This window comes from Brachycentrus maculatus, unplaced genomic scaffold (genome assembly GCF_059751285.1).
Source record: "Brachycentrus maculatus isolate JH-2025_06_01 unplaced genomic scaffold, ASM5975128v1 h1tg000993l, whole genome shotgun sequence".
NCBI lineage: Eukaryota > Metazoa > Arthropoda > Insecta > Trichoptera > Brachycentridae > Brachycentrus > Brachycentrus maculatus.
Genome location: NW_028281711.1, coordinates 14,664 through 39,801, shown reverse-complemented (window position 1 = coordinate 39,801; position 25,138 = coordinate 14,664). Strand labels below are relative to the sequence as shown.

General features: G+C 39.1%; 1 protein-coding gene across 1 annotated transcript; it reads right to left on the bottom strand.

The window, feature by feature from the left end:
* Positions 1-16,282: 16,282 nt before the first annotated feature.
* Positions 16,283-17,647, bottom strand: LOC148299693 (RCC1 and BTB domain-containing protein 2-like). Its single transcript, XM_088275808.1, has 3 exons — positions 17,200-17,647; positions 16,786-17,091; positions 16,283-16,551 (listed from the first exon to the last, which is right to left on the bottom strand). The coding sequence occupies exons 1-3, from the start codon at positions 17,543-17,545 to the stop codon at positions 16,283-16,285; spliced, it is 921 nt and encodes a 306-aa protein (XP_088131934.1). The 5' UTR covers positions 17,546-17,647.
* Positions 17,648-25,138: the final 7,491 nt, after the last annotated feature.

Genomic DNA, 25,138 nt, shown 5'->3' with positions numbered 1-25,138 from the left:
TAGAAGTGGGTGAGTTTGAGGGACTACCTGAGTTTGGCGATGAGGATCTCCTTGATCTGCTTCATTATGCTTTGGTAGATTTATGGGTTTCGGAACTCCAGCACTTTTTGGCAGAAGATATAAAAATCTCCCAGTATCTTCAGCAGAAGCGAAGTGTCAGGCCATTCCTTGGCCACCAGGAAGAACTTCTTATAAATTTTTATCAAGTTTGTTAATAAAGTTTTCAGGGCCTCCTCCACGAATTGCTTATCTTTCTCTTTTATTGACTAGCACAACCCATACTCGTAGAACTTTCGAATTTCATCGAAGATCCACGCCCAGAACTCCTGCGATTTCTCAGAGCAGTTATGCACCAAGATCTCTGCGAATATATAAAAGGAGGAATGCCGAGCCTCTGTGCCCAAATTAAACATTTCCTCGGGGACCAAGAGTATTTCATATATCTTCCTAAGCACGTTGCCCTGCTGGTTCTTATGCGCGTAGTCCCCAATGGCCCAGATCATCGTCAGACACAGGTACTTCTGATTGGTGTCTTTCAACTATCTCTCGAGCTGATCAACAGCCGTGAGCACGTCCATGATGTTTTCATTTACTTTATCCAAAAATGTCTCAACGATGGCCTGCAGTGACTTCAAATCTCGAATTCTCTTAACGATTTCGAGCACACACCTCCAGCCATTGACCATAATGTGGCCGTAGTCAATAATAAGCTTATTGACTGCAAGAGTGAACTCCTACTTGATTTCCTGAATGTTGCAATTGCCCAAGTTGTTCCATGGCTCAAGTATCAGTATTTCGTAGTTATCAGTGGTGAATTTGGATTTGCAGAATTAGGGGTGTGACTTCAGATGGTTCAATGAAAGAGGGATGAGGGTGTTCAGCAAGCTGAGGGCGGATAATCTGAAATAGAGCACTTTCGACGTAATTATGCACAGCAGGCTGGAGGAAAGTTCAGGCCATATCACATGAATTCTGAATAAGTTCAACCTATAAATCTGCTCAATCCGCTCAAATGCGAAGATCTTCCTCGTTTACTCGCTGTAGTTGTTCTCTAAGCATTAGTACCCGACTTCGATCAATGATTGCAAGACTTCTAACAAGTATGCGTCGTCATACTTCGGAGTCTCAGTAAAGATCGAGTCCATGCTTTTGTAGAGGATTTGCACATCGCTCTCTCGTGCTGCTTGTAGCTCCTCTTTGCCCAGCAAATACCTGTTGTAATACATGGAATAATTCTACAGGGCTTTCCAGACAATAACCCAGCAATTGGCAGTGAGGAGGTGACCGAGGCAGTTGACTGTGTTGAGGATCATCTTATTAATTTGAATATGGCGATGCCCTATATTTTTGAACTAAACCGGGAGGCAGTACTTGCACATTATCTTGATGTATAAGGCGGTGACACTGTAGTCCGCGAAGCAGCCCGAAAGGTTAATGAACTTCTCCGAGATCTTGAGCAAGGATTGAAGCAGTTACTCGGACATTTCTTTAGGGATTATAGCCTTAATTATTTAAAAAGTTGTCTTCTGGCAAAACTTGTATGTTTTTTATAAAGGGGGCTTGACTCCTGATCTGGCATGCAGGTCGATCTTATAAATCTGGGAGTATATCGAATAGAGGGAGTAAGTGACTTCCTCTAAATTTTTCATGATCAGCTTCACCTCGTGGGAGCAACTGAATTCTAATTTGGGCAGGTCGATGTGGTTGCTCGCCATGACCTTTTGATAACCAGCCTCATTGTTGGAGACCAAGTCCACCTTACTGTCTTTGTTGTCGGCATAGATACCTTTGATGGTATTGAACTCCGTGGTCAGCAAGAAATTGAATAAGTCGGCATAGTCAGACTCGAGCATTTCGTGCATCCATGTGATATTCCTGAACATCGTGTTGATAGCCTCATACCCAAATATCTTGAGACTCTTGCTCTTCTTCTGAGTGATGATCTTAATGATCTCCTCCAGGAAATCGAACCCACTTTTCATCAGCAAGTTGATCTTCGTGCCGGTCCGCAAGAGGATGAGCATTTTATTTTCGTAAGAGAGTTCCCAGATTCTGTGCTGGTGGCTCGAGGAGTTATGATGCAGCTCCTGTTGCTTTGTTGGTGAATGGAGCGGGTTGTCAGACGAATAGTCCATGACTTTCTTGAGCTATTTCCTGATGATGGGCATGAGCAGCATCAGCATTTATTTCAAGCCATTCACTGCATACTCCTGGAAGTACTTCTCATCGAGGATTTCAGCGAACACCTGCAGGAATATATAGAAGTCTCCATCCTCGAGCAGCCACTGCAGTTTCTATTTATTGATGATTCTCACAAGGCTTTGCAGGTAGTTTACGTACTCCTTCTCTTTCTCCGGAGAGGGGTTGTCTTTGATTTCATTGGTCAGCAGCAGGGTTATCTGAAAAATCGCGGAGGTGGTTTTGAGCCATAGAACTCGGTAGCGATTGTTCTATAGACTGAGATAGAGGTTTATGAGACTCTGCAGGAATCCAATGTTGTTGAGCTCAATGTTCTTCTTCGAAATCAGCATGCTCAGAATTTGCTGAAGCCTTATTTCGTTCTCGAGCAATTGGAACTTAGGGATCGACTTGGTGTGGAGAAGCAACGTGAGTATTTCCCTTGACATTTATGGGCCGGCAAATCCCAGGTTAATGAGCGACTGAATAAAGGGAAACAACTGCATCGACGAGGAGAGGCTGGCTGTCTCGGAGAATTGCCTGAATAACCCAATGCAAACCTCGTATGGAAACACAGGCAAATTATCATTATCAAAGACCTACGCAGTCTTCGTCACTTATTTTCTGAGTGTGGTGTATTTTTTATTCATGCAATTCGATAGTTTTTTCAGCTATTCTTTTAAAATGGAGTTGTGGTTGATCATGAGCACGAACACCGATTATTATCCTAATTATATATCTAATAATATTCAAATCTATAATACATATGACTTCTCTGCCTTGGGCCGAATGCACTTCAAAATGGCGAATGGGCATATTGGGAGCATTCGAATCCAATGCGATCAGCCATCGTCTAAATAAGCAGTGTATGATTGAGGCAGTATTAATTGTAATTAAATCTTATGAAAAATAACGATTATCTGTAAAAGTATGGTGAAAGGGCTTTGGAACTCTATAAAAAAACAAAAAGGGAGTCAGATGAACAGGCTGAAGCAATTCCATGCTCAGTCCTCAAAAGAAGCTCAAGCCGCAAAAAATCAAACTCTCAGAAAAGTTTAAAACATGAGAAATCCAAATCGAAAATAAGCTGTCACCCCTAACCAACATTTACGTTTCAAAAATTTAATCATCCAAAAACTAAGACCAAACTCATCATTTCGGGCCTATCAACTCCGAAGAATAGGGTCGGTCACAGTCTGGTAGCTGGATAGGAAAGAAGGACCAGCAAATCCACCAAAAAGAAAGCAGCGGACGAAACTATATCCAATAAATTTAGAGATGCGATAGGTCATGGAAAAAAGTCGACTAAAAAAATGTTGAGTGGAGTTCTCGAGTGCATCGAAATGATCAGCCAGCAAGAGGAGAAGCTCAGCCAATGGCTGCACTATATTCGGGAGGCCATTATCCATATATCATAAGAAGCAATGGCTTACCACGATAAATGGAAAATAGAAAGTTCAAGGGCATCCCGATTGTAAAAATAAATCGAACAATTCCATAAAAGCATGAAGGTAAGCCACGAAATCAAAAAGAAAGTCATAGATGTACCGCGACTTGCTGAGAATGAAAGGCTCAAGGAGAAGATTAACAAAATGTAAACAAAGCTGAAAGACTTCGAAAGGAAATAAATGGTCTTAATTTCGACTATCGAGCACTTCAATATGGCTCGAAATTAGCAATCAGATCTGCCTCAACTGCAGAAATAATTCTACGAGAAGCAATGCGAATCATAAAGCGAAGAAGAGGAGTAATAATAACAATTATCGATGAGAGGCAAAAATGAAAAGTAATGACAGGATAACACTAATCCAAATGCATATTCATCAATTTAATTTATTCTATTGCTTCACAGTGTTCAATCGAGTTTAAGAATTGCGACCATCATTAATGTGGAGTTGGAGTTTATTAAAATTTGCTGTATTGGTTTGTATTGTGTAGTCTTTTACTCGTATAATTGGGGGCTGGTTGAGGAGACAAATGAAGTACTCTTTAGAAATGATTATTTGGTTGAGATAATGTTATTTTGCGTTTGATTGGTTGCTTATTGGTAGCACTTCTGTGCTTGTTCGAAGAATTTCGCGCACTTAGAATAGTGATTCCTTTTTTCGGAGTCTTTATATTATTCGTGTTTCTTGTCTTCCTCATTGTTCTGTTGTTCGCATCTGCATCGAGTAAATAATCATTAACTGAACTGAGATACGTATTTTTTAATGTTTTTTGCATTTCCGATTGCTCCTATTGCGCCTATTTTTGTCGCGATTCATCCCCTGACGGATTAATTCTGAAACACATTTTTCGCTATGTTTTCTGAAATTCCTCGAATTAGAATGCAACAATGGAATTAGCTTTCATTTTCGTTGGATATGATCGTGCAGCCCTTACCAATCGTAGTTTTCTTTTCGATTTCTACATTTTGATCTCTGCATTCAGGTTTCGTTTGCTATTGAGAGCATTACTCTTATGGAGTTTAATTTTGGTCTTTGGTTTGTTTGAGGTTCGCTGATATTATAATAGGGTATTGTGCAGTTTCTCGTAGGAGTCAGATATGCCGAACTGAATTTAGAGCCGATTGCTCCTGTAGAACAATGGAGATTTGGATGGGTTATGGTGAGTTTTGTTTGAAAGAAGTCTGTTCTAATCGCGACTTAAATTGGGTGTCGACACTGAGCGATTCTGAACTACTGAATCATTCCCTAAAATTGCTGAAGATAAATATCGGAATGTGATCTTGATGTGGTTGTGGGCACCGGTTTTGAGTATATATTGGTGCTCTTCTGATTTTGAAGGCGAGAGCTTACTTTCCATTTTATCAATATTATTATTTTTACTATTACTAATTGGACTCATTGTATGAATTTTGTGCCATTAATATTCGAAATGGGCCTTGTAAGCTTTTGCATCTCAATTACAGAGTGCTAACATCAAGCAGATAAAAACGTGAAGCAGAGACATAGCCCTAGCCAACAAAAATTAAACAATAAGCACACAAAACAGGCATCGGCAATAAACATACAAAACATACATAGGCAACAGGTCTACACAGCAGACATAGACAGGCGATTAAATCCATAAATGCATTAAAATATATGTATGATATTTAAAATAAATGATTCATTGCTTCTTTCTGATAAGCCGTCATGGCCGATCCAGACTGACTAAATGGTACTCCTCGAACATGTCCCAACAGGAAAAGCAACGCTTTTTGAAGGAAGTATTCCATCGATGATCGCAGGTGAATCAATTGGTCATAACGCGTAAACCAAAAATGTGCAATTTTGTTGACTACAAATAATACAAGATCGTGTACAAAAGATACGCCAGTCTCTATTTTATCACCATCGTCGACAAATCAGATAACGAGCTCATCGTATTAGAAGTTATCCACACGTTCGTGGAGATCCTCGACAAGTACTTCGGTAATGTCTGCGAACTCGACCTGATCTTCAATTTCCATAAGGTACGGCAACACTTACATAGACTTACTTCATCCTGGACGAGCTACTTATCGCCGGCTACGTCAGCGAATCAAACAAGAAGCTGATCATGAAGGACCTCGAATAAAACAAGGCCATATTTGACGAAAAGGATCAGGAGAAGTAGAAAAAAAAATGAGTGATCCATATTGCCATAATTTCATAATATACACTTATCAATATGTTCGTTGATTTTACTCGGATGAACCCCATCCCCTCTTCAACTCCCCAACCCCATTCAGAGGGTCAGAACTAGCTCGGCCTGAGCATTAATCACCTCAACTAATTAATCGCCAAGATCAATAGAACCCTCACCTAGCCCCAGGAGGATGCATTTGACATGTACGTTTAGCATCTCAAAACTGAGTTCGATTAGTCCGAACAGTAGAAGAACACCAAAAAGTATAAGATTAACATCAATCTCAAGCAGAAACATATCAAAGATAAACTAACAACCGTTATCGAAGAAACCCAAACCCAGGAGGATTGCTATAGTGGCAGGATTAGCGTGACTCAATCTGAAGCCCAATTAGCTTCAGTCTATTAGTGTTCTCCAAACACTTGCTAGGCCTACAACAGAAATGTATTGGCCGAAATAGGGATACAAGCAAATAAGAAAGAGGAAAAGTAAACTGCTTCTTGCAAGAAAATACGTGGACTGAGGAAAATCGAACATAATTATACAAGGTCAAAGGAAGCCCGAAGCCTAAAAGACTCCCTAATATCAGAAAAGTCTGTGAATCCCCTGAGCAATGCGTTTCTTAAAATGAACTAGCTGGTCAATAATGCCAATTTATAAACTGCCAATTTATAAACTATTCCTTCCAACAGCACAAAAATTAAGTTAAAAAGGCCCTAGTTAATAAATAGTTCGAAATCGCGGAAAGGCTTGACCGTCATCAGCAATGGAAAATCAACTAAAAGCGTACACACACACAAATAGGCCTTTGACTTCAATAAAAAGCACACAACAGAAGTTCATTCATCCGCCCACTCTTAGGAAAAAATGCATAAACTGTCGAAATCTTCAACAAAAATTCATAAAATCGAATCATACGCATTCACCAAAATCATGAAATCCCTAACTGACAAATAAAACAAAGTAGATAAAAAAGGCGAAGCCAAAGGAGAGACTAAAGGAGGCACCTGCTTGAGTCGCCAAAATCCGAGAGATTTCTATGCGAAGAAAAGAATAAACAAATGAATGATATCACAAATGAAATATTTATAATATCGCGTGTGCTGATACTTGAACTTCTGAATCAATATTACTTTCCTGGCTACTAAAACATAAATTATGAATGTTTTTTGAGCAATAATACTTAGTAATAAATTGAATCATGTTTTATATTTAATTCAGCTGACTAGGAGAGGAGGGTACTCCGCTAGCATTTGATACCTCAATGTTGGCTTATGAATGAGTATATTGTTATTGATACACTTTAGAACATATTTAAAAGCTTAACTAATATAAAATTGCATAGTTTAATAATGGGGCAGTGCATCAGAACTCCGAAGAGAGCGAGTGAAAAGTATTTAGCGAATTAGAAAAAAGTAGTCAAACTCGATCCTGACACGATAAGCCATAAAAATATATTAATAGCAAATGGAAATTAATCACTTCTGACCAGCGTCGGCCGGAATAGCGAGTTTTATGCAAAACCACAAGAAAAGCTATAAAAGAAATCAACCCATCAGTCCATTACTGAAGAAAATACGGAACTGGGCAAATTGCAAATAGCTGAGGAAGAAGTTAAACGAATTTTGTAGAAGGATGAGAAAATTAAAAAGATATATGAGTATGTGACTCTGAAGATGAATGCGCAAGCTAATAAAAATACTAATCATTCTCTGAAATGCTGACTTTCATTTTTATTATCCACATAAATATTCGCGACTTGTGTTTATTGTACGAATTTATAGTAGCAAAAATAACGTTTATAATTTAGTTCGATGCAACTCAGCCAGAACACTAAAATGCAGGAGCACGCAACTTACGCCAAAAATAACAATGCGGTTAGATGCACGAACTGCTCCAAAATGGCGTAACTGCTCTTATAACTCCAATAATCTCAGCAATATGTGAGAGTAATTACAAAAACCAATCGGGAGCTGCTCGCGAAGGTCTAAAAACAGGTAAAACAAATCATAATTTAGGAAGAACAAACAAAATGCATAGAAAGCTTGCAGTTAGAATTGAATTTTATGAAGGAAAATTAACGCAACTTGATGAGCCATTTGCAGAATTATAAGTTAATCAATGAGAGGCTCAGTGAACAACTCGAGAATAATTTGAACCCAACCTCCAAAATGCTCGTTCCTGAAACGCCTTCGAAAAAAGAAGGAATGAAAGAGTCGTTAATTATTAGATCGATACTCTAAACCAAGCGCAATAGTCTTCATGAGTGCAGTATTCCCAAACAGTTCAAAAATATATCTGATCATACATTAAAGTAACGTAACAGTTTTAATGAAAGCAAGTCTAGGAATTCAAATGTTTGGGATAATTCTTTTAGTGGCTTAAAATTGAACTCTCAAGAAATGTCGTTCGAAGGCTAAAAAAAGAATCACCCAATGACTCCAAAATCGAAACTGCGGCTCAATATCGAAAACTATAACGAATGCGAAATCTAATCCTTTAAGAAAATAAATGCGAGAAGAAAGGCTTTCATGCTCTGATTAGAATAAAGTATTTGTCTATCATTATAATTGCTATATGTAAAATAAAGTGATAAGCATTGCAATTGATGATTTATTGGATCTCTTTCAGGCTTTCCAGAATTAATAATGATGTATTGATCGAAATTGCGAATTTTGAGAATTAGAAATGCCTTTCAACAATGAAATGAATCCTCTCATCATATAATTGCCCGATTATCGTTAATTACCTTATATTTGAATATTGCAGATTGAAAGTCGTTTAAATGAGGTGCAAATTAGACAAATTTAGGTTATAATTATCTAGATTTGAATGAGCTCAAAGAGTGTCGGGAAGCCTCTCACTGTGGATTTGATCTTCACTAAAACGAAGTCTGACAGCCTTCACAATATAAAGAATCTTAACCTTTGGGGCAATGAGCTTGAAGATTTGAAACTGATATAAAAAATGCCAAATCTGGAAGTAGTATCGCTAAGCGTGAATAAAATCAACAGCCTCAAAGACTTTGCCGGCTGCATGAAACTGCAAGTATCATTTGGGTCTCATTTAGTAACTCTACCTGAGAAAAAATAACATATGCGATCTCAAAGAACTTAAATACCTTGTGAATTTACCAACGCTGAAGGTCTTGTGGCTTCATGACAACCCATGTGCAGAGGTATGTTTTAATTAATCTCAGGTTGTCAACTATCGAGAAACTGTCATTCGGTGCCTGCCAAATTTAGCCAAACTCGACAACCATCCGGTGACTCCTGAGGAAAAGTCAGCCAGTCTTAAAATCAATTTTAAACTCGATACTAACACGGGAGAATAGGGAAGGAATCACTATGCAAGCTATGAAGAAGAAAAACGGGAGGGGCAGCAGCAGATAAATCCTTCCAAAAACAGTCAAAAAATACCCAACCTCAGTCCCCCTCAAAGCTACCACCTCGAGGAAAAGGTTACTGCCTCATAGTAAAAGTGGACCAAAAAAGTATCTCAGCAACCCCCAGCGCAGCATAAAAGGCAAGATAACTATCCAAAATAGGAAGATATCATTCGCAACCAAAATGTATTAATGGCTATACTGTCGCTGATGAGATAGCTCGACCCAGGCAGCCTTGAAATTGTAAAAAGAGAAGCGGATAAACTCTTGCAATGAAATTTATTTGTTCGTCTGAAGAATCTATTATTTTATTCGAGGTATGGCTATCTATCATTATTGAATTGACAATTGTTTGGGCATCAGCCATTGTTTCATGTCCATCTCAGCGTAAACTCCGCAGCACGCTGATCGAAAGGTCTCCTGGTATCCGTACTCAAATGCGACCCACATTCTGAGATCCTGAGGGCGGAAAGTCACACTGATCACATTGATCCCTCTAAAGTTATTTTCGCAAGTCAAAAACTTTTCACTGCCTTTATCCCCAAGAACTGCTGTCATATTGACGCTCTCTAAAACATCCATTTCAATCTTATTTTGTTGATACCAGTTGAATCCGTCCTTCAGAATGAAGTATCGGATCATTGAATCATCATGTGCCTCGCTTTGAGAGCGTAGGTGGTCTCTAATTATTGGGTCATAAGCATGGTTTGTCCTGAAGACCACTTAAGGCATCGAGTACCCTGCAACGAATGTCTTGTTCGTTTTAGGATCTTTGAATACTGTGCCATTTTAACGAGAATCATTATCTTGAATATAGGCCGTGTATCCTCTCATAGTTTCAAGCACCAAAGATGGATGGCCTGATTTGATGTCATTTGCGCTGGCAATCATAAAATTCATCCCAAGAGTATTGTTGGTTGTCTTCCAAATCTGTTGGGCTTCTGCTAAATTTGCGGCATGCATCATCACATATCTCATTCTCAAAGTCCATTGGAATCCTAACTCGGTTGAGAGATGGCTGCTTAGGCCAGTTTCATGGACAGTTATGCCAGCCGCTGACATGCCAGTCAGTGCTCCTAAGATTCCTGGGTATCCTAATGTGATATGTGGAATTGTGCCATCTATTTTCCAGACAGTAATTAATTTGTTTTGATTCACTCCTGTGTTCTCAGCCCAATCCAAATTTCGCATGGTATAAAGTTGCCCGTTCAGTGTCCGAGAGCCCCAAACTGCAAAAAAGGAGCAGTTAATGGATACCTTTTTCATGAATTTTTTTAGGATTTTGACAAACTGTAAGTAGTTTTGCTGTATCCAGCTTTCTAATTCTTCATTGCGAACTCCAATTCGTTTGAGAAATTCATCAGCCAGAATCGAAATTATGTCATTTTAGATTGCTCCAGGAAACGACGAGATAACCAACACTCTTTCGAAATACACAGCCAAAAGTTTTCTTTCCTTGAGCTGACCAGCTTTTGCCAACCCTTTGAGCTATTGTAAGAATTCTGGAGGTAGTTGCTTTCTGACATAAGACTCGTATTGCCAATCCAGAAACATCTAGACCGCTTTGACTTCAAGTTCAGTGTCAAGCATGCTATGGAAAAAAGTGTTGTATGTGAAGTATATTTATTCACTCATCAGCATCCCATATGCATAGCCTGCTTCGTAGTGAGTGCCGACTAAGTTCAGCAGCTTCATCGGCCTTCCATCATCAATTTCAGGGCAATCGACCTAATACAGTGCTGATTGTTTATACTATTTTAGCAGCTTATAGCCATTAACTTGACCAATTCGATAGCCAACATTTGATTGGTTCATGGCTTGAGCTTGCAGCAGAAGAAGCCCGAACAGAAAAGCCAAAATACACTTCATAGTGCTGGTAGGAGATAATTATAATGGGTGCTGGTAGGAGATAATTATGAATATGATAATAAGTAAAGGCAGCAGATACAAATATAAACTTGGTTATCGTTAAGTAATAGGTGCTGCAGTGCATAAATCGATAATATAATAAGATAGATAAGAAACGTGATGAGTAAGTATAAGAAAATACCGCAAGACATCATCCATCGATTCCTCTTCAGCAGCCCTCATAGGACTATTTAGCGCCTCAAAAGCATAACGCCTGTGGAATTTGTCAAGTCCTAGATGCAGAACAATGATGAGCTCTATATTTCATAGTTTCTCTATAAAACGCACTGCGAGTATCTCTCCTCCAACTAGTTCCAGCACTTTCAGAGGAAACCTTCTCGGCTCATCAAATAAATGGTAGTGAGTCAGTACTCCACTAGCCTCGCCAAGGCCGGTCAAGAAAAGGAACTGAAAAGCGACACAGAAACAAGGCTGTTGCAGTTTATCAAGAAAATGAACCATAACAACAGGTCATATGCTGCCTACAGCTAGTGCGAGGAAATCCTGATAAAGCTAACCCCCGAGGAGGCCTGCCGCTATAAGAAATACCTGATCTATGGGTATAAAATCATCTTGAACTCCGTCGTGCAGAATATCCCGGAGGAGTTTCGGAAGCTCGACCAGCACATCAAGAGCATCATTGTCGACAAAATCTACGAGGGCCATACCCAGCAAGAGGAACGAGTTAAAATCAAATCAGAACTAGCAAGAATAGATATCATTGCCAAGGCAAGGACCTCCATTACTAATGGCAATAACGAAGCAGCCAAGCACAGTTATGAACTCATATTCGAAGATGAGAACAACGATGCTAATACCCGAATGGAGGCCCTCGAGTATCTCTGCAAGAAAAGTCAAGAGAAGGGAGACGAAAGCTATCTCTTAGGGATGATCTCTAAGATTAAGTAAGAAAAAGGACAATAGAGACATAAAAAGTTCATAGAAAATGCTCTGCGCAAGCTGCACGAGACTCGTGTCAACGACCAACAACTCGGCTCTACTAAAATAAGTACTAAAAAATCCACAAAGGAATGATTCCATAATGCAATACCTTTATTATCTTGATTATTTTAATATATCTTCATTGATTATTATGAGCTAGCTATTTAGGGCTATTTAAACCTATTTCAACTGCTGTGCTGCTTATTGAAAATTCATTTATACAACAGAATCATCTTTTGATTGTACTTATTTTGGGGGCTGTCAGTCTCTGGCCTATGATCTAATCCAAGCCTTTACTCGTGCCATTGTTTATGCTGATGACTTTGGTCGTGTTATTATTGTTCAGGCTCGTATTGTTCCCGATGGATTTTTACTTGTAGCATTGAGCACGAGTTTGCACTCCTTACATAGCATTCGTCTTTTCCCTGAACTCCTCTTTCTTGGAAGATGGCTTTAACTTTTATTTTATAAGTTTTTCCTTTTCCTTTTATTTATCAATGAGAATGATGGCTGGGTGTTTGGTAATTTAATATTTTTCTGGTTCTTCGACCTTTTTGACAGTTTTTTTGGTCCAATCGTAGACATAGTCCATTTCGATACCATGGTTCTTCATGGCGGACTTGAGCAAGTTCTTGAGGTTAGTATAGTCTGGTCTCTCCTAAAACTTCATATTGCGGGCGTAGTTGATGAAGGCTGCGAGCTACTGTGAGTATCCTTTGCACAAGACTTCGGCGGGCGTGGAGATCTTCTTCTCCATGATCATTTTATACTTGGCCTTGGTATCTTTAGCTTTCATGTTCTGCCAGGGCAGTATCCCCCGGAGGAGATACATGATGACATAACCGATGGACTAAATATCATCCCTCCTGGACTGCTCGACACCCATGTGTGTGTTGATGCTGGCGTATCGAGCTGTGCCAGTCAGTTATTTTCCTTCTTTGTAAGGGATGTGCTTATCTGAGTGATGAAATTTGTACTGTCCTTGGTGTACTTCTTGGAGAGCCCGAAGTCGACGATGTAGAGGAGATGTGAGTTGTTATTGATGCCCATGAGGAAGTTATCGGGCTTGATATCGCGATGAATCAGCTGCCTCTAGTGAATCAGTTCGATTCTTTCGAGCATTTGGTAGCCAATCATCAGCGCACTCTTCAGACTCATGATTTTGTTATTTTCGACGAATATGTCCTCGACGCTCTGCCCCAGCAAGTCCATAAGCATGATGTTATACTGGCCTTAGGTGGTGATGGCGTGCACTTTGGGGATCCCGAGGGTGTGCGGGGAGGAGTTCAAATACTTGTACATTTTCGCCTCGAAGTAGAGCTGGGGGTACTTGGTGACTGCCTCCTCGAGCTTGGCTGCGTACTTTTCATTGGGGTTGCTTTTATTCTCGGCTAAGTAGATCTCTCCGAATGCTCCAGTGCCCAGTTTCCGGACAAGCTTAAAGTGATTGCAAACAATCAAGTCTCTATTACCATACTCGTACCTTGGGGTTTGCTCTTCATCTGCAGTTATCGAATTATTATCAATGTCCCAATTTGGAATTTCAAAAGAATTATAAATATAATCAAGTATCAATCATATCGTATGTCAACTACATCAATTATATCACCAATATATTCAAATAGCCAGCTTCCTACACACCCCATCATTTCATCTGACGCGGCTCTTTCATCTCAAAATAATCCAAAGCCATTCATATATTATTCTGTCTATGAATGATACGGAGATTAAAGTTATAAACTACTAATCATCAAAGTAGCATTAATTGTCCAAAGATAGAGATTTGCTCTATTCGCAATATGGTAGAATTATATTTCTGATTTATTCGCAGAAGCCAGTTATCGTGTAGATGGTTGATCCCCCCTCGCATTGTTATTCGTGACTGATCTACTCTTTTCTTGACAGTCTGGTCGAACCATCATCGATTGATTTCTCATACATAGCTTTAATATTTATTATGGCATCACATTATAACAAATATCATGTTCATTCTGGATGCATTCTCATTGTTTCATGTCTCAGACTATCATAAAGGGCGCTTGGTTTCGAGGAGGTTGTAGATGATTTTGAGCAAGTAGGGGAGAGAATCGGCTTCAGTAAATGTGCCGTTGATGTAGGCATTAAGATATTGCTTGATACGATTCCAATCAATGCATTGATTAAGATCATGGATATCCATATAGCTGATGATTTAGAGTTCCTCTTTGGAGAGAGGGCAGCTAGAGTCAGGCTTCATGATATTGGGGTCCTAGAATTTATCCCACTTGTTCTCGCTTGAAAATTCAAAGTTGTTCATGTATTGATTATTCGACACTTCTAATCAGCCGAAATTAGAATCCTACCAAACCACAATCACTAGCCTGAATTGATAATAATTCCCAATATATAATCAAAATATACTGTACATACTAGTATACATACTATTGTACATTTATACATAGACACTTCACTTACGCGCCTTAAATGAAGGATTCAGAAACCTAGCATGTCAAAGAGTGCCTCATTTGCACATAGACTGAATAATCTGGCGGCCATAACTAATTGAGTTCTCCGATAATAATTAACACATCTGCTCATTCTGTTATGCTCAACAAAACGACAGGCTGATTGATTTCAAAAAAAATAAGCCCAAACTCTTTGTGGACTTCCACCAAATTTTGCCACAAATGTTTCTGGGCAACGAAGATACAGCCCTGGATGAGAAAGTAATAGGTGATAAGCATATACGGGCCGTGTGTGTCTGTGGGAGTTCATTGCTGACCCCCTTCGAGAATGAGGAGATGAGTGGGTAGTTCAAGTAGATCTTATATCATAAGCTGAACATTGATGACTTCCCCAAACAGAAGTTGATGCACCTGCTGGATGGGACCACCGAGTGGATCAACTAGAGGATTCTGGAGGGTAGGAACGTTCTGGTGCATTGTGCAGCAGGGATGTCCAGAAGCGCCAGTTTCGTTATTGCATACTTGATGAGATATTAGGGTAAATCGTACGAGTAGGCTCATAAATATGTGAAAAATATCAGAATCGTCATCCATCCCAATTCTGGATTTGTGCAGGAACTCAAAAAATACTAATGGGTCCTAAAGGAGAGAAGCGGAGAACAACAGAAGGAGCAAATGGCATCATCAGAATGATATAAATATCTGCATATTTTTTAGTATAAATCTTAAATTGTTATCAAAGCTATCAATGCTAGTGCAAGAAGTAAGGAGATTCATAAATCTGGGCGATGAATCTTTTTTAATAATGCAGTTTCTCTGCTGCATTCTCCCCCCGAAAGTGCTCGAGTATACTTGATGGCCAAATTCCGAGGCGCCTCATGGTCTTTTTCATTGTGGACTTTGGTGGAACCGAAAGATCGAGCACTCCTTGTTGCTACTCTCTGCGTTATCATTGATTTGCTGGTTCAAATCTTCTGGATTGTATGGAATCGAAGCAATTTTCAGGACAGATGGCCGAATCGGTCTATTTAAACTATTCTTTGGTCAGATAGCTCCGCAAGACATCATTCGCTTTCAGAGTGGTTAACCACCTCCAGCAGTTTGATATGTGTCACTAAATTGCTTCTTTTGAGCCTGACTGCAGTTCTAGAGAATGTATTATTAACACCAAGGACCATAAACAGCCTTCTCAAATAAGATTTGTGATTGGTAATTATTGTAAGGACCTTACGATGTATTTAAATATGCGAGTCTTCGCCATCTACGATTTTATCGACATCCATAATTAAATGCTAACAGAATATGCAAGAAAATATCTCGAATATTTTGAAGCCCGATATTTACATGAAGCTCAAGGATATAAATTGCAAGAGGATTCCAAATCTGACAAACCCTCAACCTTCGAGAGATAAATTATGATGAGCAATTGATGATGAGCAATTGATGATGAGGAATTGATGATGGGCAACAACAATAATTGGAATGTATATCATATCGTTTTGGGCCGCAACTCGTAGAATCTGGCCTTTTCTATCACATCATCGAACATTTAGTTGAATTTAAAGAACCACATATTATGCGTTGGTATTTTGTTCCCCTCTGCCCTCAGCATGGAAGAATCCAGGATCATCAGCTACCCTATTCCAATCGAGGTTCGATTAGGTTTGGCTGACAGAAACTCGTTGGCCGACTCGGGGATTTCACAGACAAGCATTATAGTGATGCCTTTCGGATTGGCATTGAATACAACCTTGCCATTTTCATCATACATTTCTTCATCGTCGGTCAGTTTATGGTACTTCATGTTTTTCCTTTAGTTTTCATACACGTAGTCGATGTAGTCATCGATTCTCTTCTTGAGCTTGCTGCAATTGTCCTTTGCGATGAACCGTATGAAGCGATGGCTCATTTCAACTTCAGTCAGGATCAATTCGAGCTTCCGGTTGGGCATGAGAGAGATGAGAATGTCGTCCATTGAATTACCGGAGAGTCTGCTTTTGTCTGGCTTCGACTCATTTTCGTTCTGCCGGATTATAGTGGCTTCGTCGATGTTGAGCCGGATTGGGGAGGGGGGCTCGTAATCTTCAATGAACGGCGAAAGCTCATCAATAACAGCCCATGAGTGGTCACCTCCCGCGTAAATTCTGCCTACTTTCTTCTTTTAGAGTGCAGTTACATGAGTCCAAACTGTCACTGGTTTCTCCTCTCCTAAGCCTAACTGCCCTTTTGCATTATACCCGCAAGCATAGACATTATACTTCGAAGATAAGGCGAGTGAGTGGTTTGCGCCTGCCGCAATTGCTAGGATTTGTTTGCCGAGCAGCATCTTCATCAAAACGGGCTCGAATTTATTTTCAATTTGGCCCTGCCCTAAGCCGAGCTGGCCTTGAGACCCGAATCCGCACCCATAAACATGGCCTTTATTTGTCAGTAGTAATGAGTGGTGTCCTCCAAGAGCCATCTGCTCAATTCTCGTTTCATCCGCGACGTCTGACCTGAAATATTCTTCGAGTGCTAACTCGAAACTAATCTTCATTTTTTTAGGAATGGCGCAGTCATCTTTTCCTCCAGTTCCGAGTTGTCCCATAGTGCCTTCACCGAAGGCATAGAGATCACCTTTGTCTGTCATAACGATGGTATGATAATCCCCACATGCTATTTTAGTGATTTTCATCCCATTAAAGAACTTAATTTAAAGAGGATCTGATAAGTCCTTCTTATTGGAGTGGCCTAATTGACCCTTATTTTTATTCTGACCTCCGCCACCCCACGAATAGACTTTGCCTGTATTCGTGAGCGCAATGCTATGAAAGTCACCACAAGCAATATCCACTATTTTCTCTTTGGTGAGCTGCTCCATCCGATTTATTCCCCCAGTCTTGTGTCCAGTTTTCTCCCAAAGAGTCCCTCCCCATGAAAACACGCTACCGTCATCAATGAGCGCGAGGGTATGATAGTCTCCGCAGGCTACTTTCTTTACTTTATATTGCAACATCTGCTTATGGAGTCGGAATTCCCTGAAATTATTGATTTGGGCAGATATCCCTATTTTCCCAAAAAGTAGAGAACCCGCCATATAAATTTCCCCGCGTTCATTTAAAACAACCGAATGGCTTCTTGCCGTTGCTATTTGCCGTGCATAGCCCTTAAACCCACGGCATACACTTGGGGCTAATGCATTTTTTGTGCCAGGCACTCCAAGCTCACCGTCTTCGTTTTTGCCCCACGCATAGATCAGTGGGACCTTCTTATTGGTTATTTCTTCGTATTCAGCATCGTCGAGCAAATTAACTTCTCCTTATCCCTGCATAACTGCGAAATTCAAATTATATAATAAATATTTGTTCTAAAACCAGCACATTCTCAAACTTTAAGATAAGTTAGCTAACAATTATTCAAAATAATCCGAGTTCGATCAATCAGCGATAGACAGTCTCTTGAATGTCTTCATCAAGTATAAATTCAGATCCTTGATTGCCTCTTCAGTCGTAAAGTCATTGTCTTGAAACCAATCATTTGGGACCACTTCACTAAGGATATCCGAATACTATTCTTGAAGTTTTGCGGTTTCATCGAACAAATTCTGGGCGTTTTTGCTTATTTCAGTTTTCATTTTCTGAGTTTCGGTCTCTTTGGCTTTGATGACGTGGCTCAAACTTTATATTTACTTATGGATACTCTTGTATGCTGCGACATCAGCTTCATCTATTGTGCTGGATAGATTCTTATCAAGCCTGTTCTTCTTAACGACCAATTTCTAGACCTCGGTTTACCTTTATGCGAGCATTTCCCTTGATTTGCTCTGATCATTGTGCCGTTTTTGGATTGTGGATATACTCTACAGTAATTTTTTCCTCCGAAGGTTTTCATTCTCGATTTTGCCAAAGATATTTTCGAAAATCTCCATCGTCTTATTGGTTGTTTGGATTCCAGCTTGTATTTTTTACATTTGCTTTTGTCTGTCGAACTCCTATCTTTCATAATTCTCAAGCCTACGTAACAATACTCCCATACTTTGCCAGGAGTGAGGACAAATGTGCTGCTTCAGGCATATTTTTCAAGCCTATTACCTCTAAAAATTTCATGCCAAACAATTACAATTCTTTCCTCTTTATAAAAATCTTTGAAAACTCTTTCATCGATTGATTTTGTTTATCCAAACAAAAAAGTAGCTCCTTTGATAAACTTTGCACCTACGAAAATAATCAAACTCATACTGTATCTTGCAGGCTCATCACATTTTTTAGCATCATTGTCTACTACGAACGGAATGAATGCATTTTTTATCCGTTTTGTATGATCTAAGGCTAATCTTATGTTTACTATTTTTAACTAGCTTATTGCATCTTTGAGCAAAGGAATTGTATGTTATCCTTGCTTCATAAGAAAACTACCCTGAGAACAAAGTTTAAAGCCTTGCTCGCGATGCTCCTTTAAATCTGACAAGAGCTTGAGGATCTTTATAATAGATTCAAGTTTCCTGGATTTTGCATTTTACTTATGTGCTGCTATTTTTTTGAGATATTCGATGCATCTTTGTTTATTCTAGCAAAATGGCTCTGCTTTTTGGATGTGGCCGCTTTGCTTTTTATTAAGAATTACTCGGATGTTCTCCTAAATTCCATCGATTTCGTTGCATTTGTCAAATTCTTAATTCACAATGCTGTCAATTTAAATATCGATTTGTTTTAGTTTCCTAAGTTCTTCCTCGAGTCTTCTTTCTAGTTGCTCGTTGGCCCCCCAAAACCTCTAATTTTGTGCAGAAGCAGCTTCATCCTGCCCTTGCCTTTTACCTTAACTAAAAAAAACGATACTTGAGAATTATTGGAACACTGGAGCAATAGGCACATATTTTGAACAATATTACTAAATTTGTGTCACACTTTCTGGGGGTAGAACTGAATTTGTATGAGGTCTCAAGAGAGATGGCTTTGCATGTGAGTTTTAATCTTTAATTAGTAGGTTTGAGTGACAGATGATTTGAAATCTTTCTTCTAGAACTGAGACGATTAGATGAGCTGATTCAATATAAATTGTACGTGAGCTAAGAAATGCCTATATTTCGTCCGTATGCATATATGTTCGTTATTACTGCTTCAATTATGTTTTATAAGTATATGTGATCAGATTAAACTGATGCAATTGCGGTGATTGTAGCTGAAATAAAAATAAAGTTAATAACTAAATTCAAACATTTTTTGGTAAATGTCGAAAAGAAAGCAGCTCCGGAGGAATTCGATGTCAGTTTTTCACAGCTCCTACTTTTAAAAGGCCCCCATTTAAAGAATGACTTTTGAGTAGTTAATCTGTTATTGCTAATCAGAGCCTTCTGTTGCAGGGGATTCCGAACTCTTCATCTCGTAACTTCGTGCATAATTTCAGTATGAGCCCGGAAATCAGAGAAACTATTATGAAGCACGTGTTCCCAAAATAGTAAAGACGGACGGATGAGGAGTTCAAATTAGCAAATAGGCTAGTGAATATTATTAAGTCAGGGAGCGGCTTCATCGAATGCATGCTGCACAATGCCAGCTTCGATAAAATGTCGGTACTTGGCTTTTTAGACGAAAAAGCAACTTCAGAAAGTGCCATGGCTATTTTTAGCGCAATATTCCTGGCATTTTCTAGAAATTACCCCGATAAAGTAACATCCCATAATATCAAAGCTGCTTCTGCTAATCAAAGATGAGAACATTCAGCATCTCTTCACTGATAATATGAAAACACCCGAAGTATATCGGATTATTTACACGATGGTATTTTGTCTCAACGGCCAAGCTATCGCTGATCATGAGAAATTTCTAACTCCAGTGCTGTACTCATTACTTGTTGTTTTGTTCGAGGATTAAAACGGGGAATCTCTGTTCGATATAGACTATTGGCAAGATTAGCCAATTTAGTCGATCCTTGAAGAAAGCAGGTCATCCGAAATTCAAGCGGAACGCTGTCCTTCTAAGCTACCGTCTGAACCTACATGCGAAATCAGATGGAGTACGAGTGAAAATTAAGAATCTCATTTATGTGATTTGAAATGTCGTTTGGCTCAGCAGAGTAAAAACAAACGAAGATAAAATCTGAGCAGCAAGTTTACATTTCATAAATTTGAAGAGCTATAAGCCTTCCTAGAATAGCTGATCGGCATTACTGCCAATATTTCAAGCATGTTCTCAGAAATCGTGAAAGGTATGTAAAAAATTCATAAGGGCATTATTTAACTGCTCATCGATTTAATCCTCGAACAACATTATATTTCAAAGTTGTTCCTGTTTCTCAGTCTTATCGACAGCTCGATTCTTAAACTATGCGAATAAGAACCAGATGCGCAGAAGTAAAAACAAAAAGCCATTGTCAAACAACTTTTTGGCGAATTAGAAGACTTAGTTTACGAGATAGTTTATAACATTACTATGTTTTATGATGAAATCATCTCTTCTTCATATGAGGAAATCAGCATGAGTTCAGGAAGGGTTATTTATTGCTCAGAGTTCAGTGTGGGTTCGAAAGAGGGGAGCACGTCGAATAAAGTCGAGAGTAAGCCGAGGAAGTAATCAGTAGAATTTAAGAGAAACTAAACAAATGGATGTGTGGGGATTTAGAGGCTTAAGATAAAGTGTGAGAAAATGCTGAAATAGATCAATGAAAACCTAGCTGATCAACGTTTAGGATCAGAGTTTCGGAATCAAAGCTTCTGCTATCGGATCCCCCAATCATCAGGATCAGAAGTGAATAGGATGAGCTTATCACGCCTCTACACAATTAAGATACTTGCAGAGATGCTGTTCATTATGGAGTACCATTCCTCTTCGACGCTTAAACTGCTAGGAATTGAGCTCATTTTACCACACATCGAGCCAATCATCATCGAAGCAATCAACGTCAACAAGTGGAATAACATTATGCAGATATAACTGGTCAAACTGTTCCAACTATACATCGAGAACTTTTATGAGAGATTCCTGCACCATCTATATAGCAAATCCTCAAAAAACTCCCCTGAAACCTTAATAGAAACCATCGTCACGAACTCCAGGAACAAGAGGCATGTGTTTCTATCCACTATGCGAATGTGCCACCAAGGGGATCGATAGTTCCTATTCACAATGGCAAAATACATCCATGGGAAGATGAGCAAAGAAGGCGACCTCGACAAATTCATGCAGAGGTCCGAGATCTGGAAATAATTTGTGCAAAAAGATCTCAAAAGTTATTAGATTATTCTGAAAAGTGATAGTGTCTTCAATGAAGCAATCGAAGACGAGTCCAAACTCATGAAAACAAACTCTATGGTAGAAGAGTCACCAATTTCGATGCCTCTCGAAACTGAGAGCATGTAGCAGAGTCAATTCCACTCTCTAAGATGGAGCACGCCGAGAAGCCCCCCCAGACTGATCCGGCAAATGAAAAGAAAAGAAAACTGCAATCCTATGAAACTAATTGAAATGAATCACAGTTTGCGCAATTTCGAATCTCGTGAAAACTGACCTTAATTATCTATATTTTAATTATTGCACTTGATCGGTGGATAAGTATTAAGTTTGGCTAGTCTGAACTATTAAACACAATTTGATGGACTTGTATTATTCGAAAAATGTTCAGAAGGAAACCGAATACTTCACTTGCAAGGGCCTACAAGGATTTGATGATCACCAAAAGAGAACTCATGGATTTGCATCAATCCATTTCTAACAACATCATCAGCGTGAAATCACATCTCCCGCTCTCCAAAAAGGCAACACAAATCAAATAGCCACTATTTACGGAAATATGCTATAAATGTGGGATGTTTCGTAGTCCTGCAGTCCCTCATCAATGCACCTTGTCCCACTCATCTTGCTAAGCCTGCAATCTATCCTTCCCCTCCTAAGAGAGACTAAGCTCTCATAATATTTTATTCCACTCGAACCGTGAATCCTGCAACAAATGCCATAAATAATATCACCACAGCTCGTTCGAAGAAGAAAATAAATAGAATGCAAAAGTGCATGAAATGTATTATTGTGGCGAGTAAAGGGTTTCCTGCGAGCGCTGTGAGGCAGAAATAAAAAGAAACGAAATCGACAATCATCATACCCTCTGTTGCTTTTGTGTGTGCTACAAATGCAAGAAGAATGTCTACTACAAAGGCATTGGGTACCATATCAGCATCTGCAAAACAGAAAGCAAAAAGAATGAGAAGAAAGAAAGTAACCACATAATAAAAAGAAAAGTATCAACATCAAATCAATCGGCTCAAATAGTCAGTTTTTTCCCTTGTTCGTTAATGAAGTGATATTTTAACGTCCAACCTTTCAGGGTTTGCTCTATTTTATATATAATGCTGGCTCACTAGTTATTTCATTTGATAGAGAGAGAGTATCATGAATGCAATTACTTTTTCGAGATTATTGACGTCATGTGATGATAATATCACAAAATTGACATATTATATAATCAAAACTCGTATTTAGTATATTTTATCATTTATATAACCATGTGCATAACATTCTTCATCATCAGACCTTCGACTGGAGAGAGTAAAAACATCTAGTTCCTCATTGTTTTCAATCGGGATGAACAAGTATAGAGAGAAACTCTGAAATTCGGGGAATTCGCAAATGACCCAAACATCTTTGCAGGGAAGGACTTAAAGTCAGGAGGGACATGGCTGGGCCTGAATATTAAAACTGGCATCATGGCGGTGCTCACCAACTACGATCTATAGGAAATTAGATACGGGAAATCGAGAGGAAAGATGATGAATAGCTTTCTCACTTCTCAATTTGCAGAAGACGCTTCGAATATCGAAGAAGTTGATGCCAAGATTCACGCAAGGCTCAGTAAAATCCTGGCTCATTCCCAATAATACGCTGCCTTTAACTTAGTTATTTATAGCATGCGAAGTGGAAAGGTCTTCTACATTTGTTCGGAAAATGCAATGAAGGTACCTTAAAATTTAGTGTCCGACTTTAGTTACGGTATGTGCAATGGGGAAATCAAGGACATTTGGCCAAAGACTTAGCGAGGTCTCAGTATTTTCAAAAATATCGTAAAGTAACTGCCTGAAAAGGACGAAACACAAATATTTGGGGAGCTGGAGAAATTGATGAAAGATCGAGTTTCTTTTTCTGAGGATCCTGAAAAATAATCTGCCATATTGGTTGATCGGTACTATAACAAAGTCGAAAAGGCAGAAAGGGCTACAAAATCCACATTCTTCGGCCTATTTACGCGAAAAATGGGCAAAATAGTTGCAAAAATCAAGGAAATCACCTACCATTTCGAAGAGGAAATAATAAAGAATGAAGTGACCGAGATGAATTTGTAAATTTGATGATCTATGCTATCCTCAGGATTTATTTTAAGAATTGATAGGGTCTGAGATTGATATACTTGAATATGCAGAGATCACTCGATCACAGACACACTCATTACGTTTCATACTTTGCGAACAGGTTATCCTCGTTTGTCATTGCTTTGAGTTCGATGTTATTTCCTGATGGATCTTTGAAAAACATGGTGTATTGCTCTCCTGGCTATCCTGAAAATCTGAGATGGGGTTCGACTATGAATTTGATCTGAGCCTCAAGGAGAATAGCTTTGATTTATTTCCACTGGGTGACTGTTAAGCAGATTCCAAAGTGAGGAACAGGCACTTCATCCCCATCCACAGGATTGCAATATCCTTTGGGGATATACTATGGAGGAGTCACATGGCAAACAAGCTGATGTCCAAAGAAGTTATAATCGACCCACTTGTTGGATTTGCTTCGACGGCCCTCTACGCATTTTAAAAGCTTCCCGTAAAAGGCTTCAGACTTATACAAATCAACGACAGGGATGGCCAAATGGAAAGGTTGTATCTTTTTCATCAAATTATTAATGTTTTGTATTATAATATGCATGATTGCATCATAGTCAGCTGAAAACAGCTTATAAATTGCCATATCATTTGTATTAATTTCCTCTCCATGTCTAATGCAGCCTTAAATGAGCGTGAGCAATAAATCCGCAGGCATCAGGAAAAGTGGAAGAAGTGGAACACCGACATTCGCAGCAAAAGAAATTAATAACTAAGCTATATAGGTAAGCCGTAGGACAATGCACATAAGTATGCAATGGATCTCATCGAAAAAATAGATAGTTCGAGCAATGACGCAGCCACGATATCAATGGAGAATGCCAAACTCATTGGGGAGTAATTTTAAAGCAATATCTGCTGCATTTGCTTAGAGCTCATGATTCCTCCTTATATTCCTTACATCCTATTCCCATGCGGGCACAATGTCTGCAAAGTCTGCTTATTCGAAGACGGAGAGAAGAAGAAAGAAGTGTACAAGCGGAGAATTCACATATGTCCCTTATGCAAGTTCACGATAAAGGACCAAAGCGAGAACATAAACTTGAAGAAGCTGATCTGCACTTACTCCAACAATAAGCATCTATTAGAGAAGTAAAAGTAATCCGTAAAGTAAGAAGAAATCCAATAGTAAAAAATGGCCAACATCACCAAGTTGCGAATCAAATGCGAAATCATTGAAAAGGAACGCAGACTTTTAAAGGCTGAACTCGAAAAGCAAAAAAAGCAAAAAAGGGTTATGGACTAAGTCATAGAGAGGCTACATCAGGAGCGCCGAAGAAACTACAATGAGCTTGGCACTCTCTAAGAGGAGGGAAGGCTGATTAGCCGTAC

Excerpts from the sequence above, each read along its gene's own strand:
- LOC148299693 (XM_088275808.1), bottom strand. The coding sequence starts at position 17,545 with ATGGCGGGTTCTCTACTTTTTGGGAAAATAGGGATATCTGCCCAAATC. Across the intron at positions 17,092-17,199 it reads TAAAAATAAGGGTCAATTAG|ACAAAGGTGATCTCTATGCC; the intron begins GCCACTCCAATA and ends TCGTTATGACAG. Across the intron at positions 16,552-16,785 it reads TTTGATGAAGATGCTGCTCG|ATTACGAGCCCCCCTCCCCA; the intron begins GCAAACAAATCC and ends CGTTCATTGAAG.